Below are 24,969 nucleotides of genomic sequence, written 5' to 3'. Positions count from 1 at the left end.
GGAGATATTAGGCTAGATGATCAAAAGCTTCAGCCAAGAGGCAGGTTTTAAGGAGTCTCTCAGGGAGGAAACGAGATAGAGAGGTGCAGAGTTATAGGGAGGGTATTGCAGAGCTTGGGGCCCAGGCAACTGAAGGCACAGCCACCAATAGTGATTAAAATTGGGGTGCCAAGAGTGTAGATATCTTGGAGGTTGTGTTGCTGGAGAGGATTATAGGAATAAAGAGGGGTGAGGCCTTGGGGGATTCGAAAACAAGGATGAGAATTTTAAAATCAATAAATGGCTTGATTGGGAGCCAATGTAGGTCAGCGACCATAGAGGTGACAGGGGAACGGGACTTACTACAAGTTAAGACAGGGGCAGCAGAGAGGGCACCATCAAAACCCTTCCCTAAAATGGATGAAGAATATTGCCAGGAATGAAATCAGCAAAAAGAGAATGCTGTAGAATAAAATTCCTGTCGGGTCAGGTCCCTTTAATACATCAGCTGCAGCCCTGACTGTCTAGATTGATGTTTGTTGTAGATCAAATGCAGCCTTCACCACTCTCTGTGCATTCTCCGTAAGATCATTCAGTACATCAATCAGCAGTTTGTAGGTCATAAGAAATGATGATCCTGCTCCAAAGATGGATCCAATGACTGGGATGCCGTCAAGAGCGAGCTCAAGAGCTGATATGGCAAGAGCAGCGACACCCCAACTTAATCTGTTTATTATATCAGGAGTAATTTCACCCATTAGGGGAGTTTTCACCACTGCTTTCAGATCTTCCACAGGTTTCCCTGCCCTTTTGGCCAGTCTTTGAAGAGAGGCATCATCTAGACCCAGACATTTACGGAATTGTATTATTCCACCAATCAGTATCCCAATGTCACAACCAAGGGAGAATCCAGGAATTGGCACTGCTCCCAGTGCCCCGGAAAGCGTTGCCAACATCCAGACTCGTTTCTTTAGCTCTTCTTTTTTCTTCTGTACAGTTTCCAAATTTAGGTTTGGAAGGGCCAGTATGTACACATTTTTCTTAATATTCGGGAGACCATTTACAAGAGCTTTATTTAGCAGATTAAAATCATACTGGCTTGGAAAAAAGCTTGATATCAGGAAAACACTGGGTGATGAGATTCTCGCCTCTTCCAGGCTCCTGACACAATAACTCCTGATCTTTTCCAGTTCTTCTTCGTCATCAAATTTCCCACTTTGCTTTCCATTTGAATGGAAGGCATTATCAATTTTAGATCGAATGAAGTAGAAATTCTTCCCCAGTCGTTTCATCTCTTTAGCGAGTCTTACATCATTTTCTGTGACTCGATCGGCTAGGATAATGATAAAGAAATCATATATTTTAAATTTCATTTTCTTCAGGTATTTATCCGCTGGGAATTTTATTGTTCCAATTCCTGGCAGGTCCCAGAAACAAACATTAGGCAGGTTGGGATGTTTGTATCCAGTTGACTCCATTGTACCTTCCGTGGAACTACTTACAGCTGCTCCTTCATCACCGCTCTGGAGTCCTGTCATCGCATTGATGAAGGTGGATTTCCCTGTGCCTGCTTCTCCCGTCACTGCAATGTTAAGCTCTGTATTGTCCAGCTCTTTTAACTTCTTCTGTATCAATTGTGTAACTGCCTCCAGCCCACCCTTTTTAAAATCAGACTTCAGTTTGTTGAGCTCTTCCTGACTGAAGAATGAGGGGTTTGAAGACTGAGCCATCTGATCTCTGAAATAAAACATTTAATTGATGTTTTACACCAGACTAAAACAATACGTATTTATGCAGCATATTGTCAAATACTCAGAGTATTCCCACACACTTCACATTGAATTAATTACTGGTGAGGAGCAATCACTGTTGTTATGTAGCTGACCGTAACAGCTAATTTATGCACAGCAAGACCCCACAACAAGAGCAATTAGGTAAATAACCATTTAATCTATTTTAATTACGGCTGGTTGAGGTAGGAACATTGGGTGGGACACCTGGAGAACTCCCCTGCTCTTCTTCCAATAGTGACATGGGATTGTTTCTGTCATGGGCTGTGGCCTGAGAAAGCAAATGGGGCCAGAGTCGAAAGCCTCATTTGAAAGAGGCACTTCCTCAAGTCCTGTTCCCCTGATCACCCGACTAGCCGCCACCCCCCGATCCACGACCACCCCACTACCAAACCATTCCCTCATGACCCGTCCTACCCACTTATATTACACACTTAACTTCTCTCCTGTCAAAGTGACTGCGGCCTTTAAATTTAGCAGGATACAGCAGCCAGTGCCGTCTAGAAGGGGGCGAGGCTCCATTTGTTTTGACACTTCTGCCCTGCACTGAAAGCCTTCGGGAGCAGGTACAGTGCACGTTTCTCAGGAGGCCCGTGTTGGAAGTCTGGGCGAGAAATGTGCTGCTCCAGACTAGAGCAGCAAAAAAGGAACGGAGTGATAATCTGACAGTGACTGCCATTGTATGGAAGATTCAGCCCTTGTTGTTTCCATCTGCATCATTTGCAATGTTGACTATATTTACACCATCATCAAACTTGGACATGTGGCTCCCAAGCAATCAGATAAGTCATTTTGGCCGGGTGGTTAATAGTGAAGTTGAGTGCCTTGGGCTACAGGAAGATATAGCCGGGATGGTCAAATGGGCAGATAAGTGGCAGATGGAATTTAACCCTGTAAAGTGTGAGGTGATACACTTTGGGAGGAGTAATTTGACAAGGAAGTATTCAATGAACGGCATGACACGAGGAAGTTCAGAGGAACAAAGGGACCTTGGCGTGTGTGTCCATAGATCCCTGAAGGCGGAGGGCCATGTTAGTGGGGTGGTGAAAAAGGCATATGGGACACTTGCCTTTATCAATCGAGGCATAGATTATAAAAGTAGGGAAGTCATGTTGGACTTGCATAGAACCTTGGTGAGGCCACAGCTGGAGTACTGTGTGCAGTTCTGGTCGCCACATTATAGGAAGGATGTGATTGCGCTGGAGGGGGTGCAGAGGAGATTCACCAGGATATTGCCTGGGATTAAACATTTAAGATATGAAGAGAGGTTGGATAGACTTGGGTTGTTTTCGTTGAAGCAGAGAAGACTGAGGGGCGACCTAATCGAGGTGTACAAAGTTATGAGGGGCATGGACAGGATGGATAGGGAGATAAAAACAAAAAACTACTGCGGATGCTGGAAATCCAAAACAAAAACAGAATTACCTGGAAAAACTCAGCAGGTCAGGCAGCATCGGTGGAGAAGAAAAGAGTCGACGTTTCGGGTCCACATGACCATTCAACAGAACTGAAGTATAATTAGGAGAGGGTTGAAATAGGGAGATAGGGAGACGCTGTTCCCCTTAGTTGAAGGGTCAGTCACGAGGGGACATAAGTTCAAGGTGAGGGGCAGGAGGTTTAGGGGGAATATGAGGAGAACCTTTTTACCCAGAGGGTGGTGACGGTCTGGAATGCACTGCCTGGGAGAGTGGTGGAGGCGGGTTGCCTCACATCCTTTAAAAAGTACCTGTATGAGCACTTGGCATGTCATAACATTCAAGGCTACGGGCCAAGTGCTGGTAAATGGGATTAGGGAGGTAGGTCAGGTGTTTCTCACATGTCGGTGCAGACTCGATGGGCCGAAGGGCCTCTACTGCACTTTGTGATTCTGTGATTCTGTGATTAATAAATGTGATGAATAATCCACCCAAAACACAGATCCTTGTGAGACACCACTAGTTACCTCCTGCTAATTAGGGCGCCGTTATCATTACTTTCAGTTTGAGAAAGCATTGCACTTTTGGAGGTGCTGTCTTTTGGATGAGATGTTAAACCAAGGTCCCATCTCCCTGTTTGGGTGGATGTAAAATATCCAGGGCATTGTTTCGAAGAAGAGAAGCTGGAGTGGGGGTGGGTCGTGGTTGTACCCAGTGTCCTGGCCAATATTTAACCTTCCATTAACATGGCGAAAAACAGATTAACTGGTCATTATCACATTGCTATTTGTGGGTGTTTGCTGAGAGCCATTTAACTGCGATTTTTCCTTCATTACAACATTGTCTTTACAGCCATTGTCATTGGCTGTAAAGAATTATGAGATGTCTGGTGATGGTGAAAAATACACAGCTTTTGTTCTCCTTCCTTCTGTCTCCTGACATACAGTCTCCAACCAGGTCAATAATTTGCCTTCAATTCCATAGGCTTCAACTTCAGCCGACAGTCTCTTCTGAGGAATTTTATGAAAAAACCTCCTGGACGTCCAGATAAGTTACATGCTAGACATTTAACTGTCGGGCATTTTAATCACCTCTTCAAAAATTACCATCATGTTTGTCAGGCATGGCGTGCCTTTCACATGTCTGTGTTGGCTCCCTTTGATCTGTTGGAAATTTTCAAGGGGCCGGATTTTATGCTCCCCCGGGTTTGAAGGCAGGCATAGAAGACAACTCTCGGCCTGCTCACCACCCACCAGCCTGTCCCTGACCTGTCTCAAACTTTATGTGTGGGTGGGGTGGCGGTGCTGGAGGTGTCGGACAGCCTTTGAACCTATTGAGACTGACCAATTAATGGCCACTTAAGAGCTTCATCCTGCCCTGTCACTATTTTACCCATAGCCAGGGAGGCCCATGCCAAGCGTTTGGCCTAACAGTTTTAGCTGCACGGGCTGCTGTCGGACAAGGGCGTCTAGACCCCCTTCAGGGGTCCTCTGTGCCCTTCAGAGGCACTCCCCCCAAGATCATGTCTGGCCTTCAACACACCCCCCAGACCTCCCAAAGCCATCACCCCACCCCCATCCCCTTCACCCCATCACCAGGACCTGGACCCCAGGCTTACTTGGTGTCCAGGCTTCATAGGCTCCCCTTCTTCGGACCACCTGTTCCAGTAATGGCCATTGCTCAAACATGGCGTTTCTGAGACTACAGAGTTGCCAGCTATCCAATTTGCCAGCAGCTCTCTAAAGCTGGATTTCCTCCCAACATAGTGGCAGATGTTTTGCCTTAAACTGCTCCCAGGGTTGTAAAGCTGCAGGCTGCCAGCAGCATCAGTGTGGACTCCCCCCTCAACCTTTTAGCTGGGAGTGGGGGGGTGAAGGTCTGGGGTGGGGACGGGGACTTTGGCATCTCATTAAATCCAGCTCAAGGTGTTCAGTCACTCTATTCTTCATTACAGACTGTAATAATCTCCTGAACACAGGTGTTAGACTAATGGGTCTACCATTCACTGGTTTCCTTCCCTCACCCTGTTTAAATATCATAGTAAGATGCCCAATCTTCCATTTAAAGGAAGTTTCTGAATTAAGACAACTTTGGAAGGTTATAGGTTGAGCATCTTCAATGTTCTCACCTACTCCCTCCAAAACATCACTCCCTTACTATCTTGTTACCCTTTGCTGCTCTGTATCTTTCTTAATTGTCAGGATTTGTTCTTTTTTTCTATGCTCTTTCTTGTCATTTAAATTGTCTCTTTACCTTTTTATGTGCCTTTTGGCAAATAGAGCATTTTCCCCTAAGGGGTATAATCTGGTTTTGCATCAGGTTAAATTCTATTTTGAACATCTCCCATTGATCTTCTATTGTTTTATCCATTAACAGATCTGCCCACTTCACTGTGTCTCATCCTCTTGAAGTCAGTCTTATCTAAATCTACAATCATAGTCGCTGTTTCACATTTCTCCCTCCTAAACATCACATTGAACTTGATGCTATCATGATAGTTTTTCGATAAATATACAAGCAGATTAGACTGTTAATTAAATTTGACTTATTACTAACTTTAAAATATCATGCCCCTTATTGTTTCCTGGACATAATGCTGCAGAAAACCAAATACATACACGAGAAATTCACTACATATCTGTCTATATTCATCCATGGGATCTGGGCATCACTGGCTAGGCCAGCATTTATTGCCCATCCATAATTGTCCTTGTTCAGATGGCGTTAAAAGTCAAGCACATTGCTGTGGGTCTGCAGTCACATGTAGGCCGGATCAGGTAAGGATGGCAGATTTCCTTCTCTACAGGACATTGGTCATTAGTGAACCAGGTGGGTTTTTACAGCAATCGACAATGGTTTCATGGTCATCGTCAGGCTTTTAATTCGAGATTTCTATTGAATTCAAATTCCACCATCTGCTGTGGTTTCAAACTTGGGTCCCCAAAGCTTTACCCTGGTTCTCTGGATTACCAGTCCAGTGGCAATGCCACTACACCACCACCTCCCTCCGTCATGAGCTACTTTGCTTATCTTAATCCATATGAAGGTTAAATCCCCCTATTAAATCCAAACTACCTTTACTGCTGTATGCCTGTCTAATCCTTGAATTTATAGAAACACCACTTCACAAAGGTAGCGAAGGCCTGTGCACATCTCCCACTTCAGCTGTAAATATTTTTCTCTTTCTCTATGTCATCTGGGCTCTTTGTATTCTGTACATTATGGTCACAACAACTCAGTTCTGAACCTGCCCTTCATTATGAGGTGTGACCAAAATCTTGAGCAAACTTTCCAGATCCTTCTCTTCCCCTTTTATTGGTTGAAGTGTCACGAGCTTACATTCCAGCTCAGTAAACTGGAGGTGTTGTCCTTTAGGGAAGGAAATCTGCCATCCTTAGTTGGTCCGGTCTACATGTGACTCCAAACCCACGTAATGTGAATACATGGCTCAAATGATGTGTGGAAGAATGGGGCACTGGCCAATACAGGGGGAAGGGGGAACTATTCCATACAAATAGATTTAAACCGACTGAGACTGGTGTGCTAATGGATTGTTTAATTAGGATTGTAAATGGGGCTTTAAAATAAAAAGTCAAATAAGGAAAAATGGTACTAAGTTTAAAGTTAAAGCATTTTATCTGGATACATAATCATTCATAACAAGGTAGACGAATTAATGGCACAAAAAGAGATAAATGGGTTTGATCTAAAAGCCATTAGAGAGACGTGGTCACATGGTGACCAAGGTTGGGAGCTAAATATTCCAACATTTCAAAAAGGGAGACAAAATAGAAAAGGAGAGAGAGGGTGGGTAGCCCTGATAATGAGGATGACATGAGGACAATAGTGAGGAGGGATCTTGGCTCAGAGGATCAGAAAGTAGAATCATTATGGGTCATGGAGATAAAAAAATAACAAGGGTCAGAAAACAACGTGCTTTATATCGTCCACCTGACAGTAACCATACTGTTGGACAGAGTTTTCATAGAGAATTAAATGGGCTTGTAACAAAGGCAATGTAATAATCGTGAAGGATTCTAAACATTATGTAAATTGGATAAATTCAAATCAACAAAACAAATTGGAAGATGAGTTCATGGAATTCACTCAAACCAGTTACCGAGAATAGTATCTTATGGAATAAACCAGGGATAAGGCTATTGCAGATCTTGTATTGTGCAATGAATTATGGAATCATACAATGGTTCCCAAACACAAGGGGGCCATTCTGCCTGTCATGTATATGCTGGCTCTCTGCAAGAGTTGCTCAGCTAATCATTTTCTTGTGTTTTTTCCTGTTAGCACTATATTTTTTTGTTTCTTCAGATAATTATCCAAGACCTGAGGGGGTGGGTGGTGTGGAGGTAATGTTACTGGACTTAATCCAAAGGCCAAAGTTATTGCTCCGGGGATAGGAGTTCAGATCCCACCATGGAAACTACTGGAATTTAAATTCAATTGATTAATAAATCTGGAATTAAAAGCTGGTCTCAGTAATGACGACCATATAACTACAGGATTATTGAAAAAACTCTTCTGGTTCATTATGTCCTTTAGAGAATGAAATCTGCCATCCTTAGCTGGTCTGGCCTACATGTGACTCCAAACCCACATAATGAGGTTGATTCCCAATTGTCCTCTGAAATGGCCTAGCAACCCATTCATTTCTCCAAGCTGCTACAGAAGAGTTGAAAAGGAATAAAAGTATAAGCCCACTCGGCATCGACCTAGATGCCGGAAATGACAACAGCAAACCCAGCCCTGTCGATCCTGCAAAGTCTTCCTTACAAACATCTGGGAGCATGTGCCAAAATTAGATCTGTCTCACAACAAGCAACTGCCTGACATAGCCATATTCACCAAATCACATCTTACAGATAATGTCCCCGACACCATCATCATCATCCTTGGGTATGTCCTGTCCCAATGACAGGACAGACCTACCAGAGGTGGTAGCACAGGGTTCACAGCCAGAAGCGGAATGGCCCTGGAATTCCTCAATATTGACTCTGGATCACATGATGTCTGATGGTATTAGGTCAAACATGTGCAAGGAAACCTCCTGCTGATTACCATATGCTGTCCTCCCTCAGCTGATGAATCATTACTCCCCAACGTTGAACTCCACTCAGGAGAAGCAGTGAGGGAAGCAAGGGCACAAATTGTTCTCCAGGTGGAGAACTTCAAGGCCCATCACCAAAACCAGCTGGTAGCACCAGTACTGACCGAGCTGGTTGAGTCCTGAGGGACATAGTTGCTAGATTGGATCTATGGCAGCTAGTGAGAGAGCCAACAAGAAGGAAAAACCTACTTGACCTCATCTTCACTAATCTACCTGTCACAGATGCATCAGTCCAAGGCAGTATTGGTAAGAGTAATTATTCACAGTCCATTTTCCTATTCTTTCACAGGACGTGGCCATTGTTGGCTAGGCCAGCATTTGTTGCCCATCCCTAATTACCCTTGAGAAAGTGGTGGTGAGCTGCCTTCTTGAACCGCTACAATCCATGTGGTGTAGGTACACCCACAGTGCTGTTAGGGAGGGAGTTCCAGAATTTTCACCCAATGACTGTGAAGGAATGGCAATATATTTCCAAATCAGGATGGTGAGTGACTTAGAGAGGAACTTCCAGGTGGCAGTGTTTGCAAATATCTGCTGCCCTTGTCCTTCTAGATGGTAGAGGTTGCAGGTTTGGAAGGTGCTGTCGAAGGAGAGTTGCTGCAGTGCATATGGTACACACTGCTGCCACTGTGCGTCGGTCATAGAGGGAGTGGATGTTGGAAATGGTGGATGGGGTGCCAATCAAATGGGCTGCTTTGCCCTGGATGGTGTCAAACTTCTTGAGTGTTGTGGGAGCTGCACTCATCCAGGCAAGTGGGGAGTATTACATCACACTCCTGACCTGTCCTTTGTAGAGACAAAGGCCTAACTTTACATAGAGAGTGCCCTCCATCATGTTGTACAGCACTGATATCATGCTAATGGGGCACACAAGATCATTGACAACTGATAATAGATTCTTGAGCTTTGTACCCTGAATGAACTCTGCATCAACAACACTTTATCTCAGGGCAAACATCACTACAATCTATCATGGCATCATCCAAGATCTGGCTCTGGACACCAACTTGATCTGATTATCACCTGAAGACATGGTCTGGCCAGCATTCTCCTTACCCACACCTACCACAGTGCTGATTGTGGCACTGACTCTGGGCATTAGCAGAGTGAAGGTACAACCGCAATAATTTCACAGCTCCAAACACATCCACCCTAGTACAAGTAATGATGCCAAATTCCAGCACTGTGCATTGGTGCTCCAGTGATTGCTGCCCATACACTGGTCTTGATGAAGCTTGGAAGTTGCTGAGTTCAATCATTTGTGACACAGCAGCAACAATGTTTGGTAAAGTTGAAACCTGCAGCAAAGGCTGGTTTGAGACCTAATCAGCTGAGGTGTCATCTGTCATTGAAGGAAAAAGCAAAGCCTATCTGATGCACAACATAAAACAGAGAGCGGGAGGGAGGAGGACCCAGAGACAGACAGCAGCACCTAAAAGAGCGGGAGAGAGGAGGACCCGGAGACAGACAGCAGCACCTAAAAGAGCAGGAGAGAGGAGGACCCGAAGACAGACAGCAGCACCTAAAAGAGCGGGAGAGAGGAGGACCCGGAGACAGACAGCAGCACCTAAAAGAGCTATCCAGTCCAGCCCAATCTGTGGCTTAGATTGGCTGGAGAGTATTTCATATTTATCCTGTGCTCTACGGGCTGTTCCCAGGGACACACACCTAGACAAACATCAACTGCAGCTGGAGGATCATCAACTCGGTGAAAGACGCTCTTTGGTCTGCCCGAAACTTGTTGGTCTTCCAGCGTAAAGAGTTGTCCCCAACTGAGTGTTGCAGACTGGCACATTCCAAGGTCTAGGACTACGTGCTGAGGGACACACTAAAGCTTGGGGCAGCTACCGCAAAGGCGCAATGGTAAATGGGGAAGGGTCGCTGCCTAAGACCTTTCTGCCACAGAGCCCCTCGGGCTGTACAGTTCAAAATGAATGTCTGCAAATGATTGTAATATTCATTGTTTGTACTGATGCACCTTGTGATACATGTTGTAAAAGTTGAACCTGATTGTACTTTTGTGATGGTGTTTTTGAAATGGTTTGGAATGTTGTTGAAGATATTTTATGAATAAAGTATATTTTTGCAAAAAAAAAGGCTGGTGAGTATTGCCTATTTATCTTAACAAGGGGGCTTCAATCTGGCTAAGTGGAACATTTATTGAAATAATAAGAATATAAGCATAGGTAGGACTAGAGACATTGATTGACATTTAATCAGTAAAATAATTAATTAAGCATTATAAAGATGGCAGGTTAAGCGATGTGTGGCAGTGGCAGAATCTGGGAGCTTGTAGATACCAGTGTGATCCAACATGAATGGATCTGTGGTGAGTATCTACGGCTGGAAGAGCTTTGGCTCCGGGTCATTGAGCTGGAAGCCGAGCTGCAGGCACTGCGATGCATCAGGGAGGGGAAGAGTTACCTGGACACTTTATTCCAGGAGGCAGTCTGACCCATTAGGAAATGATTTGGTCCATGGTCAGGAACAGGAGGGTGTGACAGTGAGTGAGGCAGGTTTGAGGATTGAGAAGTTGAAATTGGAGGAGCCTCAGCCTTTGCAACAGATTCGAGGTTAGTGCAGCCTGTATGGATGAGAGTGGGGTCTGCAGAGAGGATGAGCAAACTGACCATGCCACTCTGGTACAGGAAGCCATTTAAGTGGGGTGGGGGGGGGTTAATTGCAATGTAGTGGTAGTGGGGGGCAGTATAGTCAGGGGGATTGACACAGTTCTTTGCACCAGAGAGTGAGAGTCAAGGTGGCTGTGTTGCCTGCCAGCTGTCAGGTTTTGGGGCATCATCTCTGGGCTGGAGAGGAAATTGCAGTGGCAGGGGCAGGATCCAGTTGTCATGGTCCACATTGGTTACCAATGACAGAGCTAGGATTAGGAAAGAGGTTCTATTTAGAGAGTATTAGAAGCTAGAGCTAAATTAAAAAGCAGAATCTCAAAGGTAATAATTTCTGGATGGGCCACAGTGCCTCATGGATGCGCAGTCTTGAGTTGCTAGATCTGTTCGAAATCTATCCCATTTAGCACAGTGGTCATGCCACACAACACGATGGAGGGCATCCTCAATGTGGACGGGACTTCGTCTCCACAATGACTGTGCGGTGGCCACTCCTGCTGATACTGTCATGGACAGATGCATCTGCGGCAGGCAGGGTGGTGGGGATGAGGTCAAGTATGTTTCTCCGTCTTGTTTGTTCCCTCACCACCTGCCGCAGACCCAGTCTAGCAGCGATGTCCTTTAGGACTCAGCCAGCAGTGGTGCTACTGAGATAAAAACAAAAAACTACTGCGGAAGCTGGAAATCCAAAACAAAAGCTGAAGGGTCGTGAGGACTCGAAACGTCAACTCTTTTCTTCTCCGCCGATGCTGCCAGACCTGCTGAGTTTTTCCAGGTAATTCTGTTTTTGTTGTGGTGCTACTGAGCCACTCTTGGTGATGGACATTGAAGTTGCCCAACCAGAATACATTCTGCACCCTTGCACCCTCAGTGCTTCCTCCAAGTGGTGTTCAACATGGAGGAGCACTGATTCATCAGCTGAGGGAGGGTGATACATGGTAATCAGCAGGAGATTTCCTTGCCCATGTTTGACCTGATGCTTCATGGGGACCAGAGTCAATGTTGAGGACTCCCAGGGCAACTACCTCCTGACTGTATAGCACTGGGACAGGACTTACCCAGGATTGGTGATGGTGCTGTCTGGGATATTGTCTGTAAGGTATGTTTCCATGAGTATGAATATGTCAGGCTGTTGCTTGACTAGCCTGTGAGAAACCTCTCCCAATTTTGGCACTAGCCCTCAGACATTTGTAAGAAGGACCTTGCTGGGACAACAGGGCTGAGTTTGTCATTGTTGTTCCTGGTGCCTAGGTTGATGCTGGGTCCAGTTCTGTTCCGTTCAGGCTTATTAGTGGATTGATACAACTAAGTTCTTGCTAGGCCATTTCAGAGGGCAGTCAAGAGTCAAGCACGTTGCTGTGGTTCTGGAGTCATATGTAGGCCAGCAGGTTTCCTTCCCTAAGGGAGCATTAGTGAACCAGATGGGTTTATAACAACATTGGTCATCATTAGGCTTTTTATCCCAGATTTTTATTGAATTCAAATTTCACCTTCTGCCGTGGCGGGATTTGAACCTGGGTCCCCAGAGCATTACCCTGGGTCTCTGGATTACAATCCAGTGACAATACCACTATGTCAATACCGCCCCCTAAAATTGGTGAACATGCCTCTGTCTCTCAGGTAATGATGTATTACACAGTTGTTAATGGCAGCCAATGATGTGCCAGGATTTTTAGCAAATCCAGGCCTTCTGTCTCATTTGTGTCCAAATGAATCTGACCCCAGTTAATTGCTGAGTTTTTCCAGCACTTTCTGCTTTTAAACATAACTAAGCCTGACAGTCTGTCCTCAGCCTCCTCCACTGTTCCAGTGACGCTCAATGGAAGCTCGAGGAACATCACTTCATCATCAATTAGACACTGTAGAACCTTCTGGACACTATACTGAGTTCAATAATTTCAGAGTGTAATCTCTACCCTTGTTTTTTGTTTTATTTTCTTTACTTTTGGTCTTAAGCTTGTCTTGTGTTTGCTTTTGTTCGGTATTCTGCCATTCACACCTTGTCTGGTCTCACTTTCTGGTTCTTTACTTGTCCCATTGACACTCTCTTTAGCTATTCCCACCAACTGTTTGGCTATTTAATATCTCCTGTCCTGCACCCTCTCACAGACATTCTCTTTGTTTATTTTTCACCTTCCACCAGTTCATCTCCTTAAAAGCTATTGTATTTCTAACTTTTCCCAGTGCTGATGAAAGTCATGACCAGAAAAGTTAATTCTGTATTAACTTCTTATTACGAACAGGTTTCAGGTAGAAATGATAAACTTAATTTACAGAGAACTCTTTAGATGCTACATGCTGGGACCATGACTAGAGAGCTCAGGAGGCCCACCTGCCGAACAGCCTGCACTTAGGATTCATTGGTCAGTGGTTTCACTATGTCACGTGATACTTGAGTGACAGCAGGAGAGGCTGTACCTAACAATAAGTACATCCCTCTCCCTTTAGTACTACACAGCAGGACCCTGAAAGCAGGTCCTCCAGGTCTCAGCCCTCCAGAGGATACCCGTCAAGGTCATCACAGACACAGTCAGCAGGCTGCCTCCACCCCTGCTGTGGATTTCAGGGGAGCACAAAGACGCAGCCGCAGGGTTAGAAAGGTCAAAAAGACGTAACTCTTTTGAGTCCAACCAAGTAAACTAAATTAACAAAATCAGGGACAAAGTAAAAGGCAGCCCCTTAAAGGGAAAAATGCAAAACCAAAGATCAAATTGAAAGGAAACTTACAAACATTAAACCAAAATGTGATGAAAGGGGGTCAATAAAACACCCCAGTTCCTGCGGTGCCACCAAGCACGGAAGGTCTCAAGGGTGCTGGCAGACGCCGCGTGCTCCCTCTCCAGGGACACCTGGCCGTGAACATAGCCATGGGAGAGGGACAGACAATCGGGTCAGACGGCCCCATCGATCACCCGCTGTCTGGACCTGTTAATGGCCAACTTGGCCTGGCCCAGGAGTAGGTTCATAAGGAGCTCCTCCTCCCTCCCCCCACTCCGCACCGGGTGCCCATAGATCAGGAGCGTGGGGCAGAAGTGCAAAAAACACAATGATTTTTTAAAATATTTTTTGAATAACTGAAAAGGGGGTGCAGCCTGCAATAATTAACATAGACAGGGTCCACGGGCTCCACAAGGCCGCAAAAGACGCAGGTATCTTGGGAGTCAGTGAACCAACACAACTTATGGTTGCATGGGGCTGCTGCATGCAACACCCTCCACCCCAAATGGGAGGACACCCAGGCCTCGTTGCACATTCCCCTCTCTCAATTTATAGCCATTCAGGTAATAATGCCTTCCTGTTTTTGCTAACAAAGTGGATACCCTCACATTTATCCACATTATACTGCATCTGCCATGCATTTGCCCAATCACTCAGCTTGTCCAAATCACACTGAAGCATCTCTGCACCCTCCTCACAGCTCACCCTCCCACCCAGTTTTGTGTCATCTGCAAATTTGGAGATATTACATTTAGTTCCCTCATCTAATTCATTAATAAAAATTGTGAATAGCTGGGGACCCAGCACCGATCCCTGCGTTACCCCACTAGTCACTGCCTGCAACTTGTAAAAAGACCCGTTTATTCCTACTCTTTGTTTCCTGTCTGCCAACCAGTTTTCTATCCATCTCAATACACTACCCCCAATCCCATGCACTTTAATTTTACGCGCCAATCTCTTATATGGGACTTTAGTCAAAAGCCTTCTGAAAGTCCAAATAAACCACATCTACTGGCTCCCCTCATCAACTCTACTGGTTACTTCCTCGAAAAATTCCAGTAGATTTGTCAAGCATGATTTCTCTTTCGTAAATCCATGCTGACTCTGTCCGATTCTGCCACTGTTTTCCAAGTGCTCAGCTATTAAATTTTTTATAATGGACTCTAGAATTTTCTCCATGACCGACATCAGGCTGACTGGTCTATAATTCCCTTTTTTCGCTCTACCGCCCTTTTTAAATAATGGGTTTACGTAGCTACCCTCCAATCTGTAGGAATTGTTCCAGAGTCTATAGAATCTTGGAAGATGACCAACAATGTATCCACTATTTCTCGGGCCACTTCCTTAAGTACTCTGGGATGTAGGTTATCAGGCCCTGGGGATTTATCGGCCTTCAATCCCATCAATTTCCCCAGTGCCATTTCCCTACTAATGCTGATTTCTTTCCGTTCCTCCCTCTCACTAAACCCTGTGTTCCCCAACATTTCTGGCATGTTATTTGTGTCCTCCTTTGTGAAGTCACAACCAAAGTATGTATTTAGTTGGTCAGCCATTTCTTTGCTCCCCATTATAAATTCCCCTGTTTCAGACTGCAAGGGACCTACATTTCTCTTCACCAATCTTTTTCTCTTCACATACCTATAGAAACTTTTACAGTCAGTTTTTATGTTCCCCGTAAGCTTACTCTCGTACTCTATTTCCTCCTTTGCAAACTTCTAACCTGCTCCCATTCCACATGTCTGTTGTTTTTTCTGGCCAATTTGTATGCCTCTTCCTTGTATCTAATACTATCTCTAATTTCCCTTGTAAGCCATGGTTTGGTCACCTTTCTTGTTTTACTCTTGCGCCAGACAGCAGTAAGCAATTGTTGCAGTTCACCCATGCACTCTTTGAACGTTTGCCATTGCCTATCTGCCGTCATCCCTTTAAGTAACGTTTCCCAATCCATCATAGCCAACTTGCACCCCATACCATCGTAATTTCCTTTAATACGATTCAGGACCTAAGTCTCAGGGTCAATTATGTCACTCTCCATCTTGGTGAAGAATTCTATCACATTATGGTCGCTCATCCCCAAGGGGCCTTGTACAACTAGATTGTCAACTATTCCTTTCTCGTTACACAATACCCAGTCTAGGATGGCCTGTTCCCTAGTTGGCTCCTCAATGTATTAGTCCAGAAAACCATCCCGTATACACTTCAGGAATTCCTCCTCTACGCATTGTTACTAATTTGATTTGCCCAATTTATATGCAGATTAAAGTCACCCATTATTTCAAATGTTCCTTTATTGCATGTATCTCTTATATGCCTAGCCCAGTTCAGTTTCTGGTCATTGGTAAAGCTCCAGGATGTTGATAGTGGGGGATTCAGTGATGGTAATGCCATTGAACATCAAGGGGTGGTGTTTGGATTCTCTCTTGTTGGAGATGGTCATTGCCTGACACTTGTTTGGCATGAATGTGACTTGCCACTTGTCAGCCCAAGCCTGGATATTGTTCAGGTCTTGCTGCATTTGGACATGGACTGTTTCAGTATCTGAGGAGTCGCGAATGGTGTTGAACATTGTACAATCATCAGTGAACATCCCTTCTTCTGACTTTATGATGGAAGGAAGGTCATTGATGAAGCAGCTGAAGATGGTTGGGCCGAGGACACTACCCTGAGGAACTCCTGCAGTGATGTCCTGGAGCTGAGATGATTGACCTCCAATAACCACAACCACCTTCCTTTGTGCTAGGTATGACTTCAACCAGCTCAGAGATTGCCCCCTGATTCCAATTGACTCCAGTTTTGCCAGGGCTCCTTGATGCCAAATCAGTCAAATGCTGCCTTGATGTCAAGGGCAGTCACTCTCACCTCACTTCGGGAGTTCAGCTCTTTTGTCCATATTTGAACCAAGGCTGTCATGAGGTCAGGAGCTGTGTGGCCCTGGCAGAACCCAAACTGGGCACCAGTCAGCAGATTATTGCTAAGCAAGTGCCGCTTGATAGCACTGTTGATGACCCCTTCAATTACTTTACTGATGATGGAGAGGTAATTGGTCGGGTTGGATTTGTCCTGCTTTTTGTGTACAGAACATACCTGGGGAATTTTCCACATAGCCGGGTAGATGCCAGTGTTGTAGCTGTACTGGAACAGCTTGGCTAGGGGTGCGGCAAATTCTGCAGCACAAGCCTTCAGTACTGTTGCCAGAATGTTGTCAGCGCCCATATCATTTCCAGTACCTTCAGCCATTTCTTGATGTCACAAGGAGTGAATCGAATTGGCTGAAGACTGGCATCTGTGATGCTGGGGGCATCCGGAGGAGGCCGAGATGGATCAGCCACTTGGCGCTTCCGGCTGAAGATTGTTGCGAATGCTTCAACCTTATCTTTTGCATTGATGTGCTGGGCTCCACCATCATTGAGGATGGGGATATTTGTGGAACCACCTCCTCCACTGAGTTTAATTGTCCACTTCCATTCACAACTGGATGTGGCAGGGCTGCAGAGCTTAGATCTGGTCCATTGGTTGTGGGATCGCTTAGCTCTGTCTGTCACTTGCTGCTTATACTGTTTAGCACGCAAGTAGTCCTGTTTTATAGGTTCACCAGGTTGACAACTCATTTTTAGATATGCCTGGTGCTGCCTCTGGCATATCCTCCTGCACCCTTCGTTGAACCAGGGTTGGTCCCCTGGCTTGGCGGTAATGGTCGAGTGATGGATATGACAGGCCACGAGGTTGCAGATTGTGTTCGAGTACAATTCTGTTGCTGCTGATGGCCCACACTGCCTCGTGGATGCCCAGTCTTGAGTTGCTAGATCTGTTCAAAATCTATCCCATTTAACATAGTGGTATTGCCACACAACACAATGGAGGGTATCCTCAATGTGAAGACAGGACTTCGTCTCCACAATGGCTGTGCGGTGGTCACTCCCACCGATACTGTCATGGACAGATACATCTGCAGCAGGCAGGTTGGTGAGGATGAGATCAGGTATGTTTTTCCTTCCTGTTGGTTCCCTCACCACCTGCCACAGACCCAGTCTAGCCGCTATGTCATTGAGGACTCGGCCAGCAGTGGTGCTACCGAGCCACTCTTGGTGATGGACATTGAAGTCCCCCACCCAGAGTAAGTGGTGTTCAACATGGAGGAGCACTGATTCATCAGCTGAGGGAGAGCAGTACATAGTAATCAGCAGGAGGTTTCCTTGCCCATGTTTGACCTGATGCCACAAGGCTTCATGCGGTCCAGAGTCAATGCTGAGGACTCCCAGGGCAACTCGCTCCCCACTGTGCCTCCACCTCTGGTGGGTATGTCCTGTCTCACTGGCACAGATGGTAATGATGGAGTCTGGGACGTTATCTGTAAGGCATGATTCTGTGAGGATGTCACGCTGTTACTTGACTAGTCTGTGAGACAGCTCTCCCATTTTTGGCACTACCCCCCAGGTGTTAGTGAGGAGGACTTTGCAGTGTCGACAGGGCTGCAATTGCTGTTGTAATTTCCGGTGCCTAGGTTGATCCATCCAGTTTCATTCCTTTTTTTTGTGCTTTTATAGCATTTTGTTACAACTGAGTGGCTTGCTCGGCCACTTCAGAGGGCATTTAAGAGTCCACAACATTGCCGTGGGAGTCACATGTAGGCTAGGTAAGGAGAACAAATTTCCTTCCGTAAAGGGCATTCATGAATCAAATGGGTGTTTACAACAATGGTTTCATGGTCATCACTGGACTTTCAATTCCAGGTTTTTATTGAATTCACCTGCTGTGGTGGGATTTGAACCTGGGTCCCCAGAGCATTAGCCTGGGTCTCTGAATTACTAGTCCAGCGACAATACCACTACACCATCGCCTCCCGTGTCTCCTAGGAACCTCTCTTGGTTAAGTCTGAAGGCCTCTTCACACACGCTGGAGAGTGCTGACCACCACTTGGATGGTCAGTGTGTAGTGGGCTTCATGGCTGTCCAAAACCCCACCTACGTCCGCCCCACTCCACCTGACCGATTGGCAGCAGCTTTGCCCACTGGACTGCATGCTGTGCTCTCAGCTCAGGCACAGGCATTCTCTAACCCGCACTGCATGGCTGCCCACAGAGGGATACTGTGGTCTTAATAAAGATATTGCAAGGGGCTGTGAGCACCTCCACCAGTGACCGCACCATGGCCACCTTTCGGGAGGGATTGTACAACTTGCCCAGTTGGCCTATTGCTGTGCTGCCCCCTAAAACGCACATTAATTTGCAGCCTGCGCCCAAGGGGTGAATAGTCCTGGAATATTTGGTGGCACTTATATGCTTTTGCATTGCTTGAGTGGACAGAAAAGCTTCAGAGGCCCGGCTCCAAGCGTGTCAATGGAGCTGCAGCTGAACGGTCTCAGCTGTGCAAGGATGCTCACTTTTGACAAGCATTTCCAAATGTGCGGCCGCTTCCCTCACCCTCCACCCCACTCCATCGCCCACCCACCACTCCCCAGCATGCGCTTGTGTACTTCCTCCAGTCTGTGCTAACTTGCAACCACCACCACCCCACCCCCATCACTGGCCCCACCTGCACTGGAGCCCTTGCCCCAGCATCACACTGAAAACCAGCCAGGAAAATGCAACTTGCCTGTCCCTGTCCACCTCCCCCCCTCCCCAATCCCCCACACGGATGATTCCGCTGAGCAGGTTTTATAATGAGATACTAACGTATTGAAATTAGGTTCCCAAAGCGCAGCGGAGGGAAAAATGGCCCGCCACTGATGGATGGAGCAGACATTCGCAAACTAGTTTCATGACGGTGTATAACCGATTTTTGGCTTTCTCGCCGTATTGTCTCAGCTCCGCTCACCATGATGCCCGATGTCAATGGGTCTGGACGATTCCATCCATACTGTTCAACATTAGATGTGATTCTGCAATGGACAGCACTTGCTAAACAATCCTGATTACGCTTTGAATTACACTGCCAACAAATTTAAGATTATCAGCTGAGGTCGATGTGTGTCTCACTTATGCGTGCTAGAAGCTACATATATTCAAACACAGGGTTCTGCACTTTGTAGATAAAGGGAAGATGTCCACACATTGTACCTTTTTCAACTAAACAAAAGCTTGGGGAACAGCCATTCCCTGATTCATTCCCCATGACAACGCCTTGGCCAATCAAATTGGACCTGCCTGGTTTGAATTTTTTTTTAAAGTTTGGCAGTTGTTAGGGGGAAAACAGTAAGAATTTATTGTAAGGGAGTTACTTAGAATCTCTAGGCAGCTGGTGCCAACAAGTACATTAACAGTTAAAAGATTACCAGATGAACCTTGTACACCCTCAAGGCCTGCAATCACCAGCAAGGTCCTGGGAGCCAGACTGGACATAAGGGAATGAAAATAAGATAGATTAGGTGTCCTGGGGGTCAGACTGGAGACTTAGGTTGGAAAACAAATAAGATTGAGCGTGCTTTTCGACAGATAAGGAAAGGACAGATGGTCCCAGCTTTGGTAGGAGGGAAGGTCCCTGCCTGTGTGAAAAGAGGGGTGTACAATGTGCATACCTGATACCAGAGATATCTATTTAATGTAAACCTATATGGTGACAAGATTGGAATTTGAGCAATGTTTATGTACGTGACCAGTAATGTATAAAAATGCTGAACACTTGTCATTTAGCAGAGTGCTATCTCAAGCTGCCTTGAGATTTTTTTTTTTTTTTTGTAAAAATATACTTTATTCATAAAATATCTTCAATCACATTCCAAACCATTTCAAAAACAACATTACAAGGGTACAATCCAGGTTAAACTTTTACAAAATGTATCACCAGGTGCATCAGTACAAACAATATTACAATCATTTACAGCCTTTCATTTTGATCTGTACAGCCCGAGGGGCTCTAAACAGTTCCCAGTCTCTCGGTGCGCTGTGGTAGAAAGGTCTTAGACAGCGACCCTTCCCCATTGCGCCTTTGCGGCAGCTGCCCCAAGCTTTAGTGCGTCCCTCAGCACGTAGTCCTGGACTTTGGATCGTGCCAGTCCGCAACAATCGGTCGGGGACAACTCTTTGTGCTGGAAGACCAACAAGTTTCGGGCAGACCAAAGCGCGTCTTTCACCGAGTTGATGATCCTCCAGCTGCAGTTGATGTTTGTCTCGGTGTGTGTCCCTGGGAACAGCCCGTAGAGCACAGAGTCCTGTGTCACAGAACTGCTCGGGATGAACCTCGACAGCAACCACTGCATCTCTCTCCAGACTTTCTTTGCAAAGGCACAATCCACAAGGAGGTGAACAACGGTCTCTTCCCCACCACAGCCACCTCGAGGGCAACGTGCAGAGGGGGTGAGCCTCCTGGCGTGTAGGAAGGATCTGACGGGGAGGGCCTTTCTCACCACCAGCCAAGCTACGTCTTGGTGCTTGTTGGAAAGTTCTGGCGATGAGGCATTCTGCCAAATGACTTTGACAGTCTGCTCGGGGAACCATCCCACAGGGTCCACCCTCTCCTTTTCCCTCAGGGCCTCTAGGACGTTACATGCTGACCACTGATGGACTTGTGGTCAAAGGTGTTTTTCTGTATAAATTTTTCCACCAGGGACAGGTGGTACGGCACGGTCCAACTACTTGGAGCGTTCCGCGGCAGCGTGGCCAGACCCATCCTTCGCAACACCGGGGACAGGTAGAACCTCAGCACGTAGTGACACTTGGTGTTTGCGTACTGAGGGTCTACGCACCGCTTGATGCAGCCACACACAAAGGTGGCCATCAGTATGAGGGCGATGTTGGGCACGTTTTTTCCCCCTTTATCTAGAGGCTTGTACATCGTGTCCCTGCGGACACGATCCATTTTCGACCTCCAGATAAAGCGGAAGATGGCTCGAGTGATCGCCATCGCGCAGGAGTCTGGAATGGGCCAGACCTGCGCCACGTACAGCAACAGCGAGAGTACCTCACACCTGATGACCAGGTTCTTTCCCGCAATGGAGAGGGAGCGTCGCTCCCACATGCCCAGTTTCCTTTTCACCATAGCCACTCGCTCCTTCCAGTTTCTAACGCATGCCCCGGTCCCTCCGAACCATATCCCCAGCACCTTCAGGCCGTCAGCCCTGACAGTGAAGGGGACAAAGGATCGGTCAGCCCAGTTCCCAAAGAACATGGCCTCGCTCTTCCCACGATTTACCTTGGCTCCCGAGGCCAGTTCGAACTGGTCGCAGATGTGCATCAGTCTGCGCACCGACAGCGGATCCGAGCAGAAGACGGCGACGTCGTCCATGTACAGGGAGGCTTTTACCTGAGTGCCTCCACTGCCTGGGATCGTCACTCCTCTTATGCCTGGATCCTTCCTGATGGACTCGGCAAAGGGTTCTATGCAACACACGAAAAGGACAGGCGAGAGAGGACAGCCCTGCCTGACTCCAGATTTAATCGGAAAGCTATCTGTTTCCCACCCATTGATTGAGACTGCGCTACTGATGTTAGTGTAGAGCAGTTGGATCCAATTTCGAATTCCCTCCCCAAACCCCATTTTGGAGAGCACATCCCCCATGTAGGTGTGCGATATTCTGTCAAAGGCCTTCTCCTGATCCAAGCTGATGAGGCAGGTATCCACACCCCTGTCCTGTACATAGGCAATCGTATCCCTGAGCAGCGCCAGGCTGTCAGAGATCTTCCTGCCTGGCACAGAGCAGGTCTGGTCAGGGTGAATCACCAATTCCAGAGCGGATTTGACCCGGTTGGCGATGACCTTGGACAGAATCTTATAGTCCACATTCAACAGTGAAATGGGTCGCCAATTTCTAATTTCCTCCCTTTCCCCCTTGTGCTTGTAGATGAGGGTGATGATGCCTTTCCTCATGGATTCTGACATACTACCGGCCAGGAGCATACTCTCGTACACTCCTAGCAGGTCTGGGCCGATCAAGTCCCACAGAGCCGAATACAACTCCGCCGGCAAGCCGTCGCTTCCGGGGGTTTTACTTTTCTCGAAGGACTCGAGGGCCTTAGTCAGTTCATCAGGAGTTAGCGGTTTGTCCAGGCTCTCCCGCGTACTGTGGTCTAAGACCTCCGTGATAGAGGACAGGAAGGACTGGGAGGCCGTGCTGTCCGTGGGCTTCACGTCATACAATCCGGCATAAAAGGATTTGCTGATCCTCAGAATGTCGGACCGTGATGACTTTACTGAGCCGTCTTCTTCCTTCAGGCTGCTGATCACAGAGCGCTCTCTGTGTACCTTTTGGAAGAAGAAACGTGAGCACGTCTCATCCTGCTCCACGGAGCGGACTCTGGAACGGAAGATGATCTTGGAGGCCTCCGAGGCAAAGTGCGAGGCTTGCTGGCCCTTCACCTCTTGGAGCTCCTCCTTGACATCGACCCCCATCGACTGCAGCCGGAGCAGGTTCTGCATCTTTTTCTGGAGTCGGGACATTTCCCTCTGTTCCTTTCTAGCTTTCTGGGTGCCTTTGAGGATGAAAAACCTCTTGATGCTTCCCTTGATCGCTTCCCACCAGTGTGTCAGGGACTCAAAGAGGGGTTTCACGGTTCTCCAACCTTTGTAATCCCTCTTGAGCTCCTCAATGTTCTCTGGGGTCAGCAGTTGCACATTTAGCTTCCATGCCCCCCTGCCCACCCTCAGGTCCGTCTCCAAGTGGCAGTCCGCCAGTAGGAGGCAGTGGTCAGAGAAGAACACCGGCTTGACCTCGGTGGATCTGACTGTGAATGCACGGGACACAAACAGGAAGTCTATCCTGGAACGAATGGACCCGTCTGGCCGCGACCAGGTGTATCTACGCTGCGCTCCGTCTGCAGGGTTGCTGAAGACGTCGTGCAGCTTGGCATCCTTAACTGTTTCCATCAGGGATCTGGACGTAGCGTCCAATCTGCTGCCGGCCCTGCCGGATCGTCCAGCCGCATCGATGATGCAGTTGAAGTCACCGCCCAGAATGACCGGCCTGGAGGTCGCCAGCAGCAGTGGGAGCTGCTGAAAAACCTCCAGCCGCTCAGCCCCTTGTGCCGGGCCATACACGTTAATTAACCGGAGTGGAGCGTTCTTGTACATTACGTCTGCTACGAGGAGTCGAGATGGTTCTCTCCTTGCAATTGCTCAAATAAATGATCGTGACCTGTACCTGAGCCTCCTGTAGTTCATTCGTCAAAGATACCACAACACAGTTAACTGTTCCCTGGTGCATTCTTCCTGGCAACGCCTCTACCTATCAGCATCCACTTGCCAACCACTCAATACCCTCTTCTAATGCACTATAAATTGTTGCTCCCTTTACAATTCCCCCGATTCTGTCCTGATGAGTTCAAATATTTAGATGAGCACTTGAAACGCCAAAGCATACAGGGCTACGGGCCCAGTGCTGGAAACGGGATTAGAACAGATAGGTGCTTGATGGCCGGTACAGACACGATAGGCCGAAGGGCCTGTTTCAGTGCTGTATAAATCTATGACTCTAAGACAAAAAGTTGCGACAGCATGTCTCTGTTTTCAACACAGGGTATTGTGAAAATGCTAAATCTTTATTCAGAAAGATCAAACAGGAATTGTTCAATTAAAAGGGATTAATTGCTCATAATAATTAGACTGACAAGGAAGGAGAGAGAAAACAAAATGAGATTCACTTTTTTTGTTGCTGATTTTTTTTTTGGTATTTTCTCTCACTGTATTACCGTAATGCCACATTTACTGAGTGACATCTGTACACGTTGCTTCTTGTTCAGCGCCACAGCCCGCTCCGATAATAGACAAACCACAGCATTTTATCCAGAGTCAATTCCTACAGTTTCTTTTGAAAAAGTTTAATTTTCACTCACCTGCTTGTGAAACTCCGAATAAAACTCTTCACTTTTTGAAATGAGTGTTTTGAACACATCCAAAACTTGAAGAGGAAAAGGGAATTGAGACAATGAGAGAACTCACTCATAACAATCTTTAAAGTTGAGCTGTAATTTGTTTATATTGTGGAATATGATTCTCCATCATGATTTTAATAACTCCGCTCAGTTTGTTGTTTGATTCCTTGCTCCTTACCTGCACAGCTTCTTGAAGGAGGAGAGTTTATCAGTGAAGTTCTCACACTGTCAGCACCTTAATGCAGAGTGACTGGTCCTGCTGCTTCTCTCTCACTCACACCAGCGACTGTGATGAACTGTTCCAAGAACAGAACCTTTCATACTCAGTGGGGAAATTCCTGTACACTATCCAATAAGAATCAAGCACCATGCAAACTCACTTGTTGCGAGGGAGATTAGATTTTTATAGGTTCTGATTCTCAGCGGTGTGTTTAGGGTTTATTTTCACCAGATACAGAACCGGTGAACCTCAAACATTCTGTACAGCCGTATAAAGGACTAGACTGAGAAACTGTAC

General features: G+C 46.6%; 1 protein-coding gene across 1 annotated transcript; it reads right to left on the bottom strand.

Moving 5' to 3' along the window:
* Positions 1–503: 503 nt before the first annotated feature.
* Positions 504–24,742, bottom strand: LOC144675584 (interferon-inducible GTPase 5-like). The gene is made up of 2 exons (XM_078536244.1): positions 24,414–24,742; positions 504–1,716 (listed from the first exon to the last, which is right to left on the bottom strand). Exons 1-2 carry the CDS (start codon positions 24,521–24,523, stop codon positions 504–506), a joined length of 1,323 nt encoding a protein of 440 aa, XP_078392370.1. The 5' UTR covers positions 24,524–24,742.
* Between the last annotated feature and the right edge of the window lie 227 nt (positions 24,743–24,969).

Source organism: Cetorhinus maximus, unplaced genomic scaffold (assembly GCF_964194155.1).
Source record: "Cetorhinus maximus unplaced genomic scaffold, sCetMax3.hap1.1 HAP1_SCAFFOLD_1028, whole genome shotgun sequence".
NCBI classification, from domain to species: domain Eukaryota; kingdom Metazoa; phylum Chordata; class Chondrichthyes; order Lamniformes; family Cetorhinidae; genus Cetorhinus; species Cetorhinus maximus.
The sequence above is the reverse complement of the archived record's forward strand: the minus strand, read 5'-3'. Positions and strand labels throughout refer to the sequence as shown.

Excerpts from the sequence above, each read along its gene's own strand:
- LOC144675584 (XM_078536244.1), bottom strand. The coding sequence starts at position 24,523 with ATGAGTGAGTTCTCTCATTGTCTCAATTCCCTTTTCCTCTTCAAGTTT. Across the intron at positions 1,717-24,413 it reads ATTCGGAGTTTCACAAGCAG|AGATCAGATGGCTCAGTCTT; the intron begins GTGAGTGAAAAT and ends GTTTTATTTCAG.